This window comes from Cibotium barometz, chromosome 42 (assembly GCF_041138505.1).
Source record: "Cibotium barometz isolate CiBa-2024 chromosome 42, ASM4113850v1, whole genome shotgun sequence".
Taxonomy (NCBI): Eukaryota; Viridiplantae; Streptophyta; class Polypodiopsida; order Cyatheales; family Cibotiaceae; genus Cibotium; species Cibotium barometz.
Genome location: NC_141087.1, coordinates 22,105,288 through 22,125,918, shown reverse-complemented (window position 1 = coordinate 22,125,918; position 20,631 = coordinate 22,105,288). Strand labels below are relative to the sequence as shown.

General features: G+C 40.9%; 1 protein-coding gene and 2 pseudogenes across 1 annotated transcript; 1 reads left to right on the top strand and 2 right to left on the bottom strand.

Annotated features, from left to right (window-relative positions):
• Nucleotides 1-7,722: 7,722 nt before the first annotated feature.
• On the bottom strand, nt 7,723-8,383 carry LOC147614260 (uncharacterized; annotated as a pseudogene).
• Nucleotides 8,384-11,094: 2,711 nt separating this feature from the next.
• Nucleotides 11,095-11,767, top strand: LOC147614259 (uncharacterized; annotated as a pseudogene).
• A 4,099-nt stretch (nt 11,768-15,866) lies between these two features.
• On the bottom strand, nt 15,867-20,103 carry SWI3A (SWITCH/sucrose nonfermenting 3A). Its single transcript, XM_086780809.1, has 7 exons — nt 19,722-20,103; nt 18,749-19,320; nt 17,838-18,326; nt 17,526-17,680; nt 17,336-17,394; nt 16,689-16,876; nt 15,867-16,559 (listed from the first exon to the last, which is right to left on the bottom strand). Exons 1-7 carry the CDS (start codon nt 19,981-19,983, stop codon nt 16,410-16,412), a joined length of 1,875 nt encoding a protein of 624 aa, XP_086636935.1. The 5' UTR covers nt 19,984-20,103; the 3' UTR covers nt 15,867-16,409.
• Between the last annotated feature and the right edge of the window lie 528 nt (nt 20,104-20,631).

Genomic DNA, 20,631 nt, shown 5'->3' with positions numbered 1-20,631 from the left:
AGCCTCATGTAGAGATTTCAACACTGAGAGACTTAAGGGTAATCGAAGTGTATCAGACGAGGCATACATTCCACAACCCTTCCCTGAGCATTTAATTGATCCACTAGAATGGAGTCATGTCCTTGCAACATTATCGACATGTGCTTTACCTAAGCCAATTCAATTTTGTGACTCAGATGGATATGACATTATTTCTATATGAATGGTATAACCACGTGACCTTCTAGATGATTTGTACTATAGGAATGCATCCACAACAGCTCTACGTGTCGAGGAAGTCTCAGTGGAGGATTTAACACTCGAATCTGCAAATGATGCTGATAAGGAAGATGGATGGGACTCTGATTATGATAATAATGTGATAATCCCTGAGGAAGAGTTAGGAAAGGCACGCCTACTCTTGAGAGGAAGGGAGGTTCAAGTAGAGATCCCTCGAAGCCGACCCAAACGTAAAACCACGCAAGAGTAGTATGATCCACACTTAGCTCAATCCAATGGGATTTGCATCCCTTTCGGAGCTAGGGATTCAACCCGTACCGGTGCACAAAAGCTTATCCATTTGATGGAGAGAATGCTAGGAATACTACTACTATTGACATAGACTTCACACACACTCAAGCTCAATCTTGCTATTGCTCACTCAACTCCACATTCCACTCATCCATACATCCAAACAAGAAGAAAGCTTAGCTATTGCATACACAAGATCAAAGCATTCTTCATTCTCAAATACTCATTTCCCTAGCATGCACACAGATCCGTTCATGGGACATTGTGGCTATTACCGTAGATTCATCTACATGTACGCTATCCTAGCCAGACCATTATATGCTCTTCTTGTAAAGTTTAATTGGACTGATGAGTGTGAGGAATCCTTTGAAAAGTTGAAGAAAGCATTAGTGACTGCACCCATCTTACGGGCACCAGATTGGAACCAAATCTCTCATGTCCATATTGATGCTTCAAACTTTGCAATTGGATGTATTTTGGCTCAATCGGGAGAACATAATAAGGATTTCCCAATCTCATATGCTAGTCGACAGTTGAACAATGCTGAGAAGAATTACACCACAACAGAAAGAGAAGGATTGTCCATGATATATGCAGTGAAAAAGTTTCGCCATTACCTTTTGGCAAACAAATTCATATTTTTTGTGGACCATCAAGCATTGCTATATTTGGTCAATAAGCCTTGTGCAACTGGAAGGATTGTGAGGTGGTTTATCATCCTTCTTGAGTTTGATTTTGAAGTGGCAGTTCGAAAAGGAACAACTCATCTTCGAGCAGATCATTTGTCTCGAATCACCTCGGGTGAAGCTCCTGTGGGTGTGGATGATGATATGTTAGATTCAACACTTTTCCTTGTAGAGACAGCTCCTAAATGGTCTGAACCCATCTTAGAAATTTTGACAAGTGGGCAGATACAACTAGCGGGTCCTAATGTGGACCTATGGCGACCATTCAAGTTAATCTCAGGGAGATTATATCGTCAGGGTAATGATGGAGTGCTGCGGCTTATACCTAACCCCGACCAATATGAGGAGATCTTAGAATGGGCACATGCAGGTATCGATGGAATCCATGCATCAGCTACTACTTGTGTGCGACGTATATCACAGGATGGGCAATGGTGGCCTACCATGCATGCAGATGCTGAAAAATTTGTTCGTAACTGTGCTTCATGTCAAATTCAACAGCCAATTCATAATGTCACATTATTCCAAATTTGAACTACACCAAGTTGGAGTAAGTATATTGTGGACTATCTTCAGCATGGTCAGACTGATCGAAAAATTCCTAAACATCGAAAGCGTGCTATTAAAGTTGAAGCGGCAAACTATATGCTGATAGAGAGCCAACTCTACAAGAGGGGCAAGGATGGCAACTTACGCATGTGTGTATGTGAAGCTGACTACTTGAAAATCTTGACTCATGCACATGCAGGTGTTGGGGGTGGACACTTTTCGGGCAATACCACAGCTAAGTTGATTAGGTGGTCTGGGCTTTGGTGGCCAACCTTACAAATGGATGCCAAAGAATATGTAAAACGTTGTGACGATTGTCAAAGGACCAAACCTCCCATCACAAAGGACAATATGCCATTGCGGCCTATGTTAAGCACACGTGCTTTTGCAAAATGGGGTATTGATTTTGTCGGTCCCATTAAACCTCCAGCTCGTCACATGCATGCAGAATATATTATAGTCGCAACTGACTATTTGACCAAATGGGTAGAGGCAAACGCTACAGTCAAAAATGATGCCAGAACCACAGCCAAGTTCCTGTATGAGTACGTGTTTACATGCTATGGCTTACCTATTGAGATCGTTAGTGATCAAGGTGTGCACTTTGTGAATGAGGTCATAGAGTTTTTGCTTCAAGAATTTATGGTAATTCACAAGCGTTCGGCACCCTATCATCCCCAGACCAATGGACAAGCTGAGAGTACTAACAAGATTCTCTGCACAGCACTCACAAAGATTGTTGAGGGACATAGGACTGATTGGGAGCAAAAGTTGCACTCAGTTCTTTGGGCATATAGGACAGCCTATAAAACATCTGTGGGCACAACCCCATTTGAGCTTGCTTTTGGACTAGATGCAATTCTTCCCATTGAATTTCTTGTACCTACTCTACGAGTTGCCAAACAATTGGATTGGACTGGCCATGAGCTTTCACAACGCATTGACGAATTGGAAAAGCTTGATGAGACTCGCTTATTGGCGGTAATGGGGATGTATGCTGAGAAGAGGAGACAAAAGCAATGGTATGATAGAAATGTAACAACTGGCCAATTCAAAAAAGGGGACCTAGTGCTCTTGTACACACTTAAGAAGCATAAGCGAAAGCTCAAGAAACGTGGCCTAGGACCGTTTGTGATTAATGAGCTTACTCCAAGTGGTGCTGTGCGTTTAGAGACACTAGAAGGTGAGCAAATGCCTAACTTCATTAATGGAAGTCGTCTCAAGAAATACAATGAATCATTAACTGAAGCCATGCTTCAACAAATGCATGCTGCACAAACACGGAAAGAAGCACTTGACCTACTTAAACGTCAGGCTCAAGAAGAGGCTAAAGCTAGAGTTGCAAAAGCTAAGGAGCGTCGCAAAGCTTCTATGTTGGCCTTACAGTTGGCTACTGATGAACCATATGTCGATCCATTCGATATTCAAGTGTGCCTTCATCTTCATGAGACTACCTACTTTGTCTCTGCCTTAATTGACTCTGGTGGGTGCAGATTATAATGTTCTCTCGTTTGACACATGGAAAGCCTTGGGACAACCAACACTTGTGCAAATTCCTGTTGACTTACGAAGCTTCTCAGGTGAAGATAATCCTATAGAGGAAAAATGTGTCATTATGATGTCCATTCAGGATCACCAGATGTCAGTGCCCTTTTATGTGGCAAGTAAGTCCAAGGCAGTAGTAGAGGCTGTTCTCGGTCGATCGTGGTTAAGTGCTACCAATTGCGCATTAGATTGGAAGAATAGACAATACAAGTTGCAAATTGATTCTGATTGCATCTTGGGATCTGCTACTCCACGAGCTTTATCATGTCAAAAGAGTGGTGTTTCTACCCTACACAACCCACTTTCAAAATCTGCTCTTGAAGTTCCAACACAAATGATGTGGATAATTGATGAGTACTCAAGTAAGGGCCATGGCTGGCATGTTCCAACTACTCTAGTTGCTGCTCAAAGAAGACCAGGCAAGAAGGAATTATCAATTTGGCTACCCAAAGATGCGTACAAACTTGTACCATCTAGCCCAGTTGCTAAGCCTCCTAAAAAGCACATCTTTTCCAAGCCTAAACCTCGGATTGTTACTCGTTGGGTCCCAAAACATGTTCTTAAAGCACAAGGCTATTATGAGGGTGCAACAGCACTTTGGCTTCCCAAATGCCGTGGTTTGCTAGGGGTAAAAGAGTGTATCAATAAGATTCCAAAAGCCACCCTCGGTCTTCCATATCAGTGGGTGCAAAAGAAATCAACACAAACTCTTCAAGATAGGATAGGTGGCTGTGATAGCACCTACAAATCTACTTGTGTTGATCTTCCTAAAACATGTATTGAAACACAAGTTGTCCCAATTTCTCCTTGTTACACAATTCCACCATCACCTTATGTACCTAAGACAAGTCCAAATGAGTCTCATTTGAGCATAGATTCTAGCACTTCAATGCCTAAATCCTCTTATCTTGCTCAAATTCCAAGACAATTGCTACTATTCTCACCTCTTAAGAAGGACATACCCAAAACCAAAGATAAGGCATTAACACTACAATTGAAGCTCTTTGGTAGATCAGTGTTTGCATAATGTGGTTCCTCGTGTGGTTCCTTATGCCTTTAGAGGATTGTGTTCTTTTTGAGATAATCTTGTTTTTGATTAGAATTGTAATGATGGATATGAGTGTTCTAAATTTCATTGTTCTACGCCCAGATAACTCCTGATGGATATTTGGCAAGATACATGTCCACCATGCATTGACCCTGATAGTACTCGACCTGATCATCGCGGGGGTTATAGTGCTCCTCCATTTCAAACTCATTGTAGGTACTTCTATGCTCCCTTAGGTGAAAATTGCTGTGGGCATCACTTTGTCACGTTATTCTATCAACAGCATCACCCATTTCCACATTGTCAAGAGTGTGCACGACTCGTATTAGGAGAAGCTTCACATATTTGTTGGATATGCTGCTCTTACTTTAGACGATATGGCACGGGCTTAATGAAACAAATTGTGGGAATTACATCCCAACGCCATAATCTTCTTAATGTGAGAATACCAGAGAGAGGACCAAATCAACGTAGGTTACGTGAGGAGGTTCAAGCACAACAATGGAGGGATACATGCTTAAATGACTTGCAACCACCGATCTTGCAAGCCCTCCTTCCCCAAGCCTCATCATGTCAATATTGGATCAATATGAGTACCTATATTGCGCAGTTCCAAAATCAAAATTGTCTGCTGAACCTTCCCATAGAACCAATGCCATATTTTAGCGAGGAAGCACTCCTTCCTCTACCACCTTCTCCAGAGGCCGGTTTTTGTGAAGGGTTGTCCCTGCATCTTGAAGAAATTGATACCATCTTTCCAGCAGACGAGGACACGGATCCACCACCAGCGCAAGGGTAAGCATAGCGACTCCACAATAAGATCGACAAGCCAGGGCACTTTTCTCCCATTGGGTTTTTCCCCTCGGCTATATTCGGTGATTGGCACCAATAACAAATTTTATTCCTTTCTTTTCTTTTCTTGTTTGTTAATAACCATTTTGCAGAGATCTCAGCTAAACAAGAGCATCAAACACGCCCCAACAATCCACCTACCGTGCACACAAATTAGGAAGGGGGGAGACATGCTACGCCTACAAAGACCAAGGAGGAGCAATCTGCACAAAATCAACAATGCATCAATTCAAACGAACAACATCAACGGCGGGCACTACAACAGGTGTATTCAAATCTTAATCTTTTGTTCTTTATGTGCTTTTATCTTTTGGATATATGGTTTGCATGTTCACACAATGTTGGCTGGTTTAAGTTTTTGATTAGTTGTTAAAATATGGTGAGTGAATTCTAGATTCTTAGAGGACTTAGTAGAAGATATTTCTATCTAAAGACAGTGTAGGATATATACCAATGGAGTATGCCAAGTTCTTATGCTTTCAAGGTATATTAGTTATCCCTAGTGGTAGCTACCTCTTAGGTATGAGCTAGGTGCTAGGATTAATTTTAAAAAAAATTTAAAATTATACCCCAAAAAATATATATATACAAGTGAATCGAGACATGACGTGTCTACAGCCATGTGGAATGCTTGGTAGGACCTGGGGTTGTCTTAGCACCTTGGGGCCGATACCTTGGTTTCCATGGGGTGAACACTGACGTCTAAAAGCTTCAAAAAAAAGAACTTCAAGGAATCTATCGCCTTGATAGATGTTGGTAGGACTCTGGGGTACATTATGGGCCCTCGAGACCGATGCCCTCATCTTCATGGGGTACTCCTTATGTCATAAAAGAAAGCAAAGGGTCTGTCGCCCTTGAGATACTTAGCGGCTTTTAGATTCTCTTGGCGGAGGTCTCTTGGCCATTGCTTGGGTCTCATTGGGATGGAACCTTAATCTTTATCACCCTCTACACAAACATCAAAAATTTTATTTAAAAATATATATATATATTAAAAAAAAAGAGGTCCAATCACCATTGCTCATATTTAGGAGTAGGTTTGCCACATAGGAATAACTCAAATACTTGTAGGACATTGAGACTGCGGTCATAACCTGTGGTATGCAAGCACACTTGCCTTTGCATAGCACTATCTACCACTTAGTCTCACTTTGACTAGTCTTTACTCACCTATTTTAGTACTCTTTAAAACTCTAATCAACCTTTCACTTGTATGCTCACATGTGAAATTGTCATTGCTATTTTTTCTTTTCTTCTTTTCTTTTCTTTTTTTTCAATAAAAGGGCTTTACTTGTATCCATTGTTTTTTGCAGCACCGCGCTCGAGGACGTGCGCAAAATAGGAAGGGGGGAGTGTTGCGTGATGAGTGAAGATCAATGCAAGGATGCAACAAAAAAGATACTTAGGGCTCTTGTAAAGAGTTCCAAGTTGTAGATGAATGTGGGAGTGGGCTTGACAATAATCCCACATGGGAACTTTTTGAGAGTTTTAGAGTTTTTGTATAAAAAGTGGCTCATTTGAGAGCTTAGGGACACATTGGGCAAACTCATGTTTGAGCTCTCTTGAGACTAACTCTCCCTCTTTTCCCATAGAGGTGCAAGCTCTTCTCTCTCCCCATCTACATTGTTGTAAGTTCTATTCTTTTGTTAATTCAATGCAATGAGTTGATATTTGTCTCTCTTCTCATGTCAATTCTCTAGTGTGCATGTTTCTTATTGATAGCTTCAAGATTTGTGTGCATGCTAGGGAAATGAGTATTTGAGAATGAAGAATGCTTTAATCTTGTGTATGCAATAGCTAAGCTTTCTTCTTGTTTGGATGTATGGATGAGTGGAATGTGGAGTTGAGTGGGCAATAGCAAGATTGAGCTTGTGTGTGTGTTAAGTCTATGTCAATAGTAGTAGTATTCCCAGCATTCTCTCCATCAATTGGATAAGCTTTTGTGCACCGGTACGGGTTGAATCCCTAGCTCCGAAAGGGATGAAAATCCCATTGGATTGAGCTAAGTGTGGATTATACTACTCTTGCTACAAGTGAGAGAGTTTTCCGTCTCTCCAGGTTTGTTGTCTCCTCCTCCTCTCTAGACGACAAAGGGAAAGAAATTGCTCAAAGTCAAAAGGGATTTTCTTGATAGCAACCTGTGGATCTTTGTTCTAAAAAAACCAACAAGAAAGATGTGAGAGGTGAAAAAAAAAGGTTTGTTAAACAAAGCTGAAAGCAAGACAAACTACTCAGCGTGTTACCAAATAACAACATGTACTTCTCCAACACTTGAGGTTTGCTTAAGTCTGGATGGTAGAGCTTTACCTCATCCCAATTAGAGCAATTCAACTTTTCAATCATTACTCTCTACATGTGAAGCATGGTTTTTTGCCTAATAGACAACCAAAGAAATTAGAACTGATGAAACAAGTAAAACTTCAAAAAAAAAAGTCAATTTAACAAACAAACCTTTCAAATTCTTCTCCCATTTGCTCTAAAGAGATGATTCCACCCTTCATGCGTGAGAGAACTGCAATGATTAATGATTTCTCACGAATTCCTTTGCAAATCTCTCCATATTGTTATCTTCATTTCTTCGAGAATGGGCTTTGGTGCTTTATCACTTGAGGAACCTTTGCCTTTGGAAGCTGCAGCAGACGACTTATTGAACTTTTGACCTTTTAACTTTCCTTGCTCATGTATCTTAAAAATATCATCTTGTAGATCCCAAATTTCTCCATCACGAAAGGCAAGTTGAAAATAGTTATCATATTATTTCACATTAGGCTTCTGACTTGCTCCACAACCACCTTTCTTTTTTAATTCAAGACCACACTTTTCACAAAGTGTAGCTCAAAACTTGTCATCAATTTTCTCACCACGCTTCAAGGAATCAATTCACTCATTTACGACAGAACCTTATATTTTGAATGAAAGTCATTTCCATTCTAAAGTCTGCATCAATATTATGGTCAAGGGAAAGTACCTGTGCCTCCTCATTTGTTAAACTAGCATACACACAAAACATTGCTGTTTTGTAAGTCTCAACATGCTCATATTTGGCAGCAAGCTCTTGCTTGGCAAGCAAAGAATGAGTGCCCCCAAGAACCCACTCAGCATTGGCCTTAACCCAAGATTCCTTATTAAGACATTGTTGTCTATCCATTAAAACAAGCAAGGGTAACATAATGGAATTCGGCTTATTTTTCATTTTATGCTTTAGATTATGAACATGATGTTCAAACAATAGTGCAAACCTCTAAAGGTCTTCTTCCTATTTGGGGATCCACTGGTGGACCTCAATCACACTTATGGGCAAAAATATAGGAAAAAAATCCACCATGTTATTTTGCTTGACCCTCTTTCTTCAAACATTGAAAGAGCTTGAATCTCTTGTGTCGAGTAAGGGAGCACCATGACCGGATGGAACAATCTCTGATTCATGAAGAAACTTAGAGGCCTTTTTATTTACTTGAATTTTTGCTTCCTTTCTTGCATGTGATAGGGGTTTGCATTAATGGAGAGGGGGGGCGTTCTTCCTCAACCTCTTCATCACTTGAAGAAATTGACACTTCTTCTTCCTCTCCTTCCTCTTCAATGTACTCACTTGAAGAGTTCTTATCTGAGCCAAAAAAAACCCTTTAGCACCTCACTATAGGCTCTCCCAAATGTCTACAATAAAAAACAATGAATTCAATGATATGTTTCAAAAAAAAAAGAGACAAAAGTTCAAAAGAGAATAAGAAAATTTTAGTTCTTACCAAGCCTCGACTTTGCATTACATCGATCATCAAGTTTTTTGTGCTTAGAGGATTTATTTCATCCATCGTAAAGTCCTTCAATAAAACAAGAACAGCAAAGCGAGTGGAGTCATCACACTCAATAAGAAAATATACCCTATTTTTACCTTTGTGTTCTTACACTTTCTCGATGCGCCCAACAAAAGAGTACTTGTTAGAATCACTTGAAGGTCCTTTGTGTTTTGTAATAATAAAAAAAGGGGTTGTTGAATCAATTAATTTCCTACGCTCCCCATGACGCCCAAAGCTGAGTGTCCAAGCATGGTCGTACTTGCTTTTGGCAAGAACTTTATCCCACATGTATTTTGCTTGAGAGCTTTGAAGGGTGTCTGCCTCTCTCACAAGTGTTAGGTCTTGCCTTTTTCCCTTTCTAACCTTTTGGGGGCGATGCTCTTTGGTGTGCTGAGTCACTGGCTTGCGAGGAAATTGTTCAGCAGCAAAAGCCTCGTTACTTCAAAACTCAGACTCTGTGGTGCAAGAACTAACTGAGAAGACATTAGTGCTCCTGAGTGTCCCCTCCTTAAGTGTGAATTGGGTTGAGGTTGCACAAAATCTTGCCTTGAAGTTTTAGAATTCTTGCTTGCATGAGATTGAGAAGCCATGATCTACAAAAAAAGGAACAACCATGGCTAAAAGTTAATCATGGATTCTAGAATCCACTAGAGAGAACAAAAGAAGTGATCCCAAAAATAAGAAAAGACTTGAGATCAAGAAGCCATGACCTGTAAAAAAAAGTAACAACAATGGCTGTAAGTTAATCATGGATTCTAGAATCCACTAGAGAGGACAAGAGAAGTGACTGGCAAAACTAGAATAAAAAAATAGTAGAAAGAGGAGTGGGATTCTAGAATCCTACAAAGCGGGGTGGCTGATAGTGCACATAGGTTAGTGCAGGCAACCGGGTTTGGTAGCATAAAAATCTAGGGTCGACTGTAAACGAAATTGAGGTAATGTATCGGGAGCAGCTGATCGTGTGGATAAAACCATTCTTTGCATCCCTCAAGCCCTAACCATAGCTAAGAACATCAATCAACTCAAAAGCTTCAAAGATTCAATAAAAAAGCTTCAACAATCCCCTCTTGTCCGCAGCCTGTGCATCAACAAGAGAAAATAATCAATCTATGTAACTTCACCCCTAGCCTCCCACCACCCATGTGCCTTTTCAACCCTTTGACTCCAGCGAGGCCACTAACATGCCTTCTCTACCCGTCCCTGAATCCCTTGCCTTGGCATCAATTCCGCTTGCCTTTGCCATGGCCTCCCTTGCACAGCCACCTTTCCATACCTTGCACAACCCTTTGCCTTTACTCAAACTTCACACATCTCCCAGATAATTTTACTAAAACAGAGGTGTACAATTTATATGTGGAGTCACAAAAAGAAACTCTAAACCCCACTCTCTCACTTCCCTCTTTCCTGAGAATATGGATACAAGATTTCTCTCATGTCAAAATTCCCAAGAAGAGCAAGATGGGTGTTTGCCAAATATGTGCGAAGTTGAAAGCAAAGCGAGACACAACAAAGACTACAGAAGAAAAATGTATGTTAAGTTTGAAGTTCTAGATCTTTTAAAGTGAATGCGTTGGTTATTTTCAATTAATTTTTGATATTGAAAAAATATTGAATCTCTTTTGCAATGCCCATTCTAGATGCCTTGAAGATCCACAGGGAGTAGCAAAGCACAGAGTGCCAAAAATTAGCAAAGCATAGGAAAAAGTGTTTAGAGAAGAAGGAGAAATATTTAGGCCTTGTCATTGATGGCATGGATCAAAAGAAAACTAGGTTGCCTCATTTTATGCATCCTCCTAAGAATCTCAAGGAGGAAAATTTTATCCAACTCCATGCTGTAGGAGCCTTAGTTTTCAATGGTGTCATGTCATCAAGGATCTTTGTTAATTTTCCTAACATTCGTAATGATCCTAATTTGACAATCACCATCATTCAAAACATCATCGTAGAATGGCAAGGCAAACTACCACCCGTTCTCTACTTAACAACTGGATAACACTAGCAGAGAAAACAAAAACCAAGTTCTCCTTGCGTACTTGAATATGCTGGTAGAAAAGAAGATATTCACGAAAGTCAAGCTTGGTTTTTGTTGGTGGAACACACACATGACTAGATGTTTAGTAGGTTCTCAATCAAATTGGCAAAGAAAAGTGCATTTGACCTTCCACAGATCTGCACCTTATTTTAGGATGCCTATGTTCCCAAGCCCTCCATCAAAATCATGGAAGAAACATATGATTTTAGATGCTTTGCAACCAGCGAGGCCACTAACATGCCATCATTTGCATAGCTCAATGATCATAGTTTAAGCAAGTGGAGGAACATACTCTCATGTGGTCCAAAAATACTCAAACTCTAAAGATTGGTTGCCAGCAGAGGGTTTGAAGTTCTTACTATTCGTTCCTTGTGAAATTAAACAAGCAAAGTTCTCTACAATGAATGAGGCACAAAAAATTGAGAAAGAAAATCGCTCTGTTGATTTCCTACAATGTTTGAACGAGATCAAGGAGACAATACACGTTGCACATGTGTTTTTTCCAGTTAGCTCACTGGCATGGTGGGAGAGTTTTTTTGCAAAGCAGGAGAAGCTGGTTGAAGTGTTTAGGGATGACACATTTTAGCTACAACATGCACTTGTGTGGCACGAGAGTGGCCTTAGTGAAAGGAGTGACAATGATGTAGCTGCTGGTGTCAGTGATGCGCCAATATCAGCAGAGTTATTATCTCTTGTTCATGGAGAAACAAGGGAGATGTATGTTGGTCCTAGGAAGAGCAGAAAGAGTTGACAACAAGAGAAAGAAATCTGGGAAGTAAATGTAAATGAGCTAAGCAAGGGCACAATGATCGTGGTTCTTGCTACCAAACGATGAAAATGATAATCCATTTTGGCTTTCAAAAGTCACAAAGGTTTTCAAAGAGCTTGATGTATTGAATGTTGTGGAAGTGTATTGGTATCGGACAACTAGAGAAGATCCATTGAAAGGCAAGTACGATCCTGAGATGTTGAAATAAAGAAGAAAGGGGGAAAACATGAAGTTGTCATCGCCGTGTGGACATGCTCAATCTAGAGGATGTAGAAATCCTTGTGTATGGGTTTGATTTGAAAAAAATTGGTCACTTGCGCAAGACAACCGTAGAGATATTGAAGCAAGATCTCTCTTAGTTGCAAGGAGAAGTATTTGTTTTCTGCAATTATTGTAATGCTTTTTGTACTCAAATTTTCATGGAATGTGATGGTTTTGGTTTGGTCCAAATTAAGTCTTTTTTGAGAGTTCTCTTGATTTAAGTGATCAAATGCATTCTAAAATGTCTGAAAAGAGAGCCATATTTATTAATTTTTTAATGCCCACCTACATAAAAAGTGATTTATTTTAAACAATCTCTAAAAGTAGTCCTTTTTTAATGTTTTTAGGCAAAATGGACTTAAGTGAACGTTTGCACGATTTTGTGAACATTTTTCATGACTCGTTGTTTAGTGGCCTTGAGTAGCCAAGACCTCCATTATCACGTGTTATTTCTTGGGTTTCACTTAAGGATAGTTTGCATTTGACGAATGAGAGGTTATTATGTTTATAGTTTACATGCCTTAATGATGAGGGAATAGTTGATAATGAGGCTTGAATTGTTGCCGTTGGTGATACTTTCTCATCCGTCAAGTACATGTTAGAATCTCCACCATGGTGATTTTCTTACATGCTAGCTAATGTGGCACTTTGTGGTGGTTATCCATCGCCTTCCTAGAAAGATTTATTCTTTCATAGTCCATGTAGGAGTTGGCATAAAATCTACAGAGCATAGTCAATGTAGGTTTAGTTCCAATGAGGAATTCTAGGCTTCCAACATTGATATCATTATCCACCACTACTATACATATGTATTGGTGGGTCTACGTTCCCCAAGACATGAGATTATGACTAGCACAGTGTGTTTAGAAGTGCAATCCAAGTTGATATGTAATCCTTTTTTTGGGAACTAATCCTAGATTCAAGCAGGTTCACTAGTTGGCTTTGTTGTGACTTTCTCATGCTTTGCAATCTATTTATTTGTTTTTGGTCTATCTTTCAAGTATGACTTTTTTCTCTTAGCCTTTTATTCGCACTTAGCTTCTTTTCCTTGGGGATCTAGAGAAGCAATCATGAGTAAGGTGTCCATAGTTTCTTTTGAGATTGCTACCATTGTGATATGTCCTCATCTCCACTCCCTCTAGGATTTCAATTCTTATGGGCCCTTGGGGTGTGATCTTAGTGATTATGAAGAGACCTAGGCCTCTGTACTTAAAGTTTTCATTTTCTAATTATGAAGGGACCTAGGCTTCTGTACTTAAAAGTTTTCATTTTCCATTTTTTGATATTGTGCATCAAATCCATGTCACCTTTGGAATATAATAAACCTTAAGTAGCCACAAGGCTGATTGGACTAGAAGTCCATGCTCCATTTCTTAAATTGTTATTGAGATATTACAAGTGTAAGGATCATCTATCTCTATCTTTGTCATGCAATATGGAAAATTATCAACATTCGTTACATTGTTTCACAGATACAACAACATCACCAAAAAGTGTTGGCTAGTAGAGGCCTTCTTATAGAACCTTGTGTGGAGTAATATTTGTAGCAAAATCTCCTCATTATACAAATCTTAAATGAGCTTGTTTAAGTATGGTAAGTTATTTATTTTCATGCACACATCTTCTTAGGATATTGTCTTGTCTCATTTTCTACAACATTCACTTTTTCAATTGATAAAGGGACGCATCCTACCTTTACTCAAGGGTTTATCTTGTGTTGCTAATCATACCAAATGTTAGCATTCGCTTTCACCCTATGAATATTCCATTTGCATCTAATATATTTCTTGTCTTCAAGTAGATCTTCGAGAACCCATGTTTGATGTTGCATTAAGATGTTGTACTCTTCACCCATTGCCTTTCTCTAGTGTTCATATTTTGAAGTTTTTTCAGAGGTTTTAGGCTCATCACCTTAGCCATGCGTGCAGAAAATATGTTGATACATCTACCTTTCTAGTTGCTTTCTTTCTCTACTTAATCTTCTAAGTGCTTATGGTAAATGTTTTTCTTATTCATGTGTATCTTCTTGGACTTCTTGGATCTTTACTCCGGCTTTATCATGTTCTATTGTGATTGTTGATTCTTGGATCGTGGTTCATTAGGAAAAAAGGGAGCTCATTTTGGGGTCTTTTAGAAGAGAGAGAAATTAGGCTCTCAACCAATCAGGAGTGGGCCAACATTACATTGAAAATTCAACAAAAGAAGATGAAAATAAGAAAAAGAAATAGTACTGTATGTTCGTAGAAGCGTGTCACAATAATAAGGTGATCCAATTTGAATCTTTAAAAAAATTATTTTTTGTGCAGAATTTGGTGATTCTGATACCGCAGACGTGTCTGGAACGGCCCAAAATCCCAAAAACGGCACTAGAAACACTGGACTCGGACATCCGGAGGCCCGAAAACGGCCAAAAAAGGCTCCAAAAGTGGATTTGCAGATAAACGCGATTTGGTACCTTCTTCCGGAGGCCCGGAAACGGCCAAAAAAGGCCCCAAAAGTGGATTTGCAGATAAACACGATTTGGTACCTTCTTCCAAATCGCGTTTATCTTTTTTGGCCGTTTTCGGGCCTTTTTTGACCGTTTTCGGGCCTCCGGATGTCCGATTCCAGCGTTTCCAGTGCCGTTTTTGGGGTTCTGGGCCGTTCCGGATGCGTCTACGATGTCAGAATCGCCAAATTCTGTACAGAAAAGTATTGCTCTTAAATGAACATTGAATGTAAAGCATGTGAAAGAATATATTTATTCCTTTTCACATTGACATTTCTGACGCAAGTATCCATATTTTCTTGCTTTTGTAGAGAGAGAAAAGAGAAAATAGTGAATTTCTTACAGGGTCCCAAAATGAGCTTCCATTTTTCCTAATGGAACATTAAAGTGAATGTATGGTCATGTTCTGTGGTGGATGATTAAAGTAGGTTACATTTTAGTCACCAATAATATCTCAACTTCTTTGCCCTTGTCCTTTTATTTTAATTTCAGGAGGTAAGACCATTGTCTCTAAAAGACTCTCTATTTGACTCCCTCCTTTCTATCTTCCTTGGCCTCCCTCTTCTTCTAGGCACTACCCCTTGTCATTTTAGCCCCAAATAATTACATCTGGTTGCACTTATTCCTAGCCTTGATGTTTACTCTCATGAACAATATTATGAGGAGATGACAACCACCACCATAATAAGGTATCTTCATTTCAATTTGGTTATTAGATTCTTGCAAAAAGGATTTCATTAAAATTAAGCTATCAATTAATTGCTCACTAATCTTACCTTCATCATCGTCTAATCACTTTGTCAATGATGTTGATTGAAGCTAACCTCAGGATGAGTTTGAATACTTACGTTTATAGCATGCTTTATGTCTCCCAAATGTTCAATAATCCAACATAACCTTGGGTCAAATTTGAAAATACTTCAAAAATATGACACTGAAATGCTTAAGGCCTACCTAACCTATGCGTTTTTGAAATCTTTTTTAATGATCTTTGGAGATGTAGCACCTTGCATTTCCTTGTAGCCTCAAACCATCGGGATCCAAAACCAGCTATGATCAAAATGTGTGCGCTTTATGTTCACCAAAATTCAAAGACTACCGAGGCTTAGCTACCACAATTCCCATTTAAGTTGCCTGGATGATCTGGGTGCTTTAAACACGATTTACAATGGATTAGTTCTACTAAACGTCTTTAGACGTTCTCCACAAACAAAAGCCTTAAACCAACAATCCAACCACAAATAGCATCATGAGTGTTTAGAACATCATTCCAGCCCCAAATAGTTAAAGAGGGCTTCAACTTCTGGCCCCTAACCTGGTTACCATACCACATTACCTTAGAAATTAAATTCTCCTTGCTCCAGTACTGCCAATGTACATCATAAGGGCTGGTGATGACAGCATTGTTAAGAATTGGCACTAATCTGACAACCCTTACAAGGATACATGGAGACCCAAAATAGCCTAGGGTGCATGATACATGTATTGGTTCTTTTGTTGTTTGTATAGGAGCTGCAGCCAAGCTGCATGCACCCACAGATGCTCAAGGGAAAGACCGAGAGTGCTGCTGGGATTGCTTGGAGGCAATGCATGGACACATCACTGTTGAGAGCTGTAGAATTTTCAAAGAACTACCTAAAGGTGCCCATTGTGGCATATCACAGAAACAACACCCCAGCACCTCAAAAACATGCCAAACATAGTTTACAATTTTTTTGATGTACACAGTAAGCAGCCTGTCCTAAATTTGCTTATAAGGGTTGGCAGGATACGCCATGGCAACCCTGTGTCTAACGACTATGCAAACTAAAGGAAGCTGGGAATATCAAGGTGGTTGTAAACAACCAAAATAGGTGAGAAAGAGAAAACTTGTGTTCACCCAGGCCCAGCATTGTAATTGTAATGGGAAAATCGTATCCAGTCAGCAAGCACCTGCGCTTGTGCCCTTTCGACCTGTGAATGCTCCCTCTCTAGCAAGAGCTCCAGCTCCTCAAAATGTTCCACTTTACTGTCAAGCTTTTTTAGCTGCATATACCCCATTTTTCCAGGAATTAGGAAAATTTCCATACGAGGCTGAGAAACCCAGAGACTCTCAGCACTTGACCGCCACACTTCGTACACAACCCCACATTATCCCTACATCATCACATTTACCTGATTTTCAATGATACTGGCCATTAGGTGCTCAATTTCACGCTCCTCCTGATCAGCTAGCAGCTTTGCATTTGCTGCTACTGCACCAATGGCTGTCGCAATGCCCGCTCGAATCTGTGTAACTGAAGGAAGTGGATCTTTTGAAGGTGTGGTCTCAGTTTCAGCATCCTTAGGCAAATGCACTAGTTCTGAAAGTGTAAAAAATGTTGAAAGAGTCAGTCATGAAAATAAAAGCTCCAAGAATTTGAGCCTTCCTACTCTTATGAGTGCAGTGTGCACACAATGTCCACCACTGAAGGCATAAAAAGCCAGATCCCAGTTTTCCACAACAGCAAACAAGCCTCTTGCTTTCATAACTGTGCTTTGCTGCTGGAGAGGGGTCCTTAAGCTAAAAAGCCCAGGTTGTGAGACCAATACAAAAAGAAGGCTGATTAGTTGAACTATCCAACCAGAACTATGGGCTTTTCAAGGTACTAATGATGTAGCTTCTGTCCTGAAGCTACCAAGACCATTGGAGGTACTAAGGATGTAGCTTCTGTCCTGAAGCTATCAAGACCATTGGAGGACTCACAATGCGTTTTACATCACCCTTTATATGACTCACCTGTAAAAGCATAGTACTTGGGATTCAAGAAAACGATGCTCACCTTCATTACCCAATGGCACATCCTCTCTCTGTTCATCCTCTGCTTTGACATTTTCCTTACTGCCCCATTTAGAAAATGAGACAGATTGATTCAGAAAGCAGATCAAATAAGGCAAAACAAATTAAGAGCATCAGACCCATTTACAAAGAATGGCCAGATACAGCAAACCATGATAGCAAAAAATATCAACCTTGCAGCCTGAGATCCGCTTGGAACTTTGTGAACAGGCTGGGCAGAAGACAAAAATTGAGAGGCTATGGGGTCCTCCTCTGCAAGTGCCACCAAAGCTGCTTGTGCTGCTGCTGCAGCTACACGTGGGCCTGCCATAGCTGACAAAAAGGCTACCTACCATGAAAGATGTGATTTAGATACTGGCCATGCTTAAAAATACATACTCGAGTAAGAAATATACTAAGACATCTGCCATATCATGAGTCCACCATCCACATTCATCTCATCAAATCACCATATCAAACTTTAAAAGGACTATGCAAGTCATAACCTGAGCCAGAATTGGGTTGCTGGCATCAGCAAAAGGTGTCAATCGCTTTCGTTTCAAAGGTGGTCCACCTGCGTCTTCTACTGATTCAAGGTGTTCATTACTGTCATGTAGCTCTGTAGCATCAGCCCCATTATTACTATCCTTCTGTTCTGACTCCATACCCTTATCAGGGGCATCCATTGTAATATCTGAAGTGGCCATTAAGTCTGGCGGAGAGGCACCCAAGTTGCTGATGAGAAATTGATCTCCAAAGGGCAGCTTCATGAAATGCATGATACACGCAGCCTTTGACTTTGTTCCCACATGAAGTGCCACCCGGTCCCAGTTTTCTCCATATTTGGCTATGGCTTCAAGGAGGCAGAGTACTTCTTGCCTGGTCCAATCATCATGAGGCAGTTGAGACCCCACATTTGTTTCCTTTGATATAAAGTCATCCTTCAAAAAGCTGTCCCCTGTTGAGAAACAGGTTTGGCAAAGCACAAACCCTGCCTGTAACAAAAAGAAGAGCTCAGCAATCAGACAATAAGAAAAGGAACCGGCAACAGCTGGTCATGCTAGACAAGAAAAGCAATAAACCTTTCCAATAATCCTTCTCCCATTTCCAACTCTGAATACTCAATAACAACCCTTGCCTGGCTATTTACAGGCAAAACTCGTCATACCGGGCTTACAAGCTGCCCAAGCCTTGGCCAGGATGGTTCATAGGTGCTTAGGCAGCCCTAAGCTTGGTCCAAAACTGCCCGAAATTAGCCAGCCAATGTCCATGAGGAACTAATTAATTGGTGCAGGTGACATTGGCATCAGAGGCTACAGTCTTCTTGTAAAGAACATGAAAAAACAAATCTAGAGTCTTCTTGCAATATCATGGCAGTTCACTGGTTGAAGCAACTGTTTGCAGTAAAAAGACTAACCCTTTTTGTGTTTTCAAAACGTTTCTCCAAACAGTCGGCTCCACAATTGCTGCAGCTAAATGTGGTCAACTTGTCAGCAGACCCATCCACAGCTACCAATGGCGCATCTATGGAAGCAGACTTTGCAAAAGCATCCCTGTAAGAAGCCAAATTTGACGATGGAACCGTGTCAGCAGGTTTGCCATTTGGTGCCATTCCTTTTTGAGATGTGCCCACTGTTGTGCATGGATACACTATCCGCACCCCTGGAGGGATGGTCTGAGACGTTGCTGAGGAGAGAGCACTCTCTGCAGTGGCTGCCTGCTGCTTGCTTTCAGGTGCAATGTGGTGATTGATTAAACCCCAGTACTCAATGCAATCAAACACCTTCCTGATTAGGTTCACGTCTCCTACAAGCATCTTTCTCACTTCGGTAAATGTGAGAAACCTCCGGGGATTTTCCCTGTATTTGTTGATGATAAAGTCCCGATACTCTTTGTACACCTTAGGGGTTTTGGAGAGTGAACGGCCGTCGAAAAACTCAGCCAGGGCACGTCTCTCGATGGCGTGAATTTTTCCCCAAGAAAACCAGCCTGAACAGCCAGACAAGGGTTTTCAGAAAATTTACAATCCAAGAGACTGGGGCTAGCAAGTGAGAATCAGTGCCATGCAAGGAAGTAAGGATTTGGCAGGTATGGCAAACCGTGTCTGTCATACTGCATGTTTTTTAAAGTTTAGCAAGTGGGATAACAGTGTCATGCCAGCATCTGATGATGTATTTTAGGGTTTAAGCAGGTGAAGGAAAACAAAGGCGGCCGGCCCGGGGGGGGGTATAAAGCAACTCCCCATTTCTGCCTAACCCTAACTCTAATCCTAACCCTAACCTAACCTTACCCCATCTAAAAAAACCAGCCTTTCAAGCAACTGATTTCTCTGAAAATCAGAGAAAACAAATTAAAGGATTACGATTAGGGCTTAGGTCAATGCAACATACCTGCGTAGCCCGGAATGCGATACATTTCTCTGGTAAGAGCTTCACGGACCTTGGGAGAATCGAAGCTCTTGGTGGAGCCATGCACGGCATCAAGGCCACCGCTCTTGTTAGTGTGTTTGTCGGGGGCAGCCTGGGCGGCATCGGGCGACGCGAATGTGGGAGGCGAGCTGGGACCGGCGCCTGTGGCCTCCAATTTGCGGCGGCGCTGCTGAACCTCCCTGTCTTCTTGGCTGGGCGTGGCAGCGTCCAGACCCTCCGCCATCTCTAACTGCACATCACCCGATTTCCAACGAGCTGAGCTATGGCGTCGAGCAAGCGCACACAGGTTTCACACCACTGGAGCGGACGGCCGTTCTGTGAGCAAGGTATACAAAAACAATTATTGATATGGCTAGGATTTTTTAAACTAGACTTTACGAGTCCCTCCCCTAGTTAATTGAATTAAGTATAAGTTAGCATATTCCAATTTCTTCCAAGGAGGTTCTTGTGTTACTGAATCTTTCAAATTTGCGTGCGGGAGTATAGATTTCATCAAGTCGAGAGAGGAGCAAAGAATAAAAGGTGGGGCCATGGGTGAAGAACTTTAAGCTCTTAACCTTGGCCAAAAGGTCTCGAGTAGCGCCAATGTCATCTTCTGCACCTCCAGCTACCCAAACCTAGTGCAACGTTCTCATGTCTTGTAACAAATTCATGTATGTACGCCCCCCAATGCCACAAAATAGCCCCATATCAAATCATGCAGCTATATAAATGCACTCATCCCCCAGCTTAAGTGCTTTGTCCATGGTCTTGTCCATGGTCAACTATACATGGTTGTTTGAGCTTCTTCGAGTGCAATCTTTCTCTTTCCTCCATAGATCTTTCTCATTTAGAGGTGTTGAGCACTTGCACGCAGAGGCTTTTTGTTAGA

Coding starts and splice junctions, on each gene's coding strand:
- SWI3A (XM_086780809.1), bottom strand. CDS start 19,983: ATGGCGGAGGGTCTGGACGCTGCCACGCCCAGCCAAGAAGACAGGGAG. Junction 18,327..18,748: donor GTTTTGAAAACACAAAAAGG/GTTAGTCTTTTT, acceptor TTTTTGTTACAG/GCAGGGTTTGTGCTTTGCCA. Junction 16,877..17,335: donor TGTGCCATTGGGTAATGAAG/GTGAGCATCGTT, acceptor TTACACTTTCAG/AACTAGTGCATTTGCCTAAG.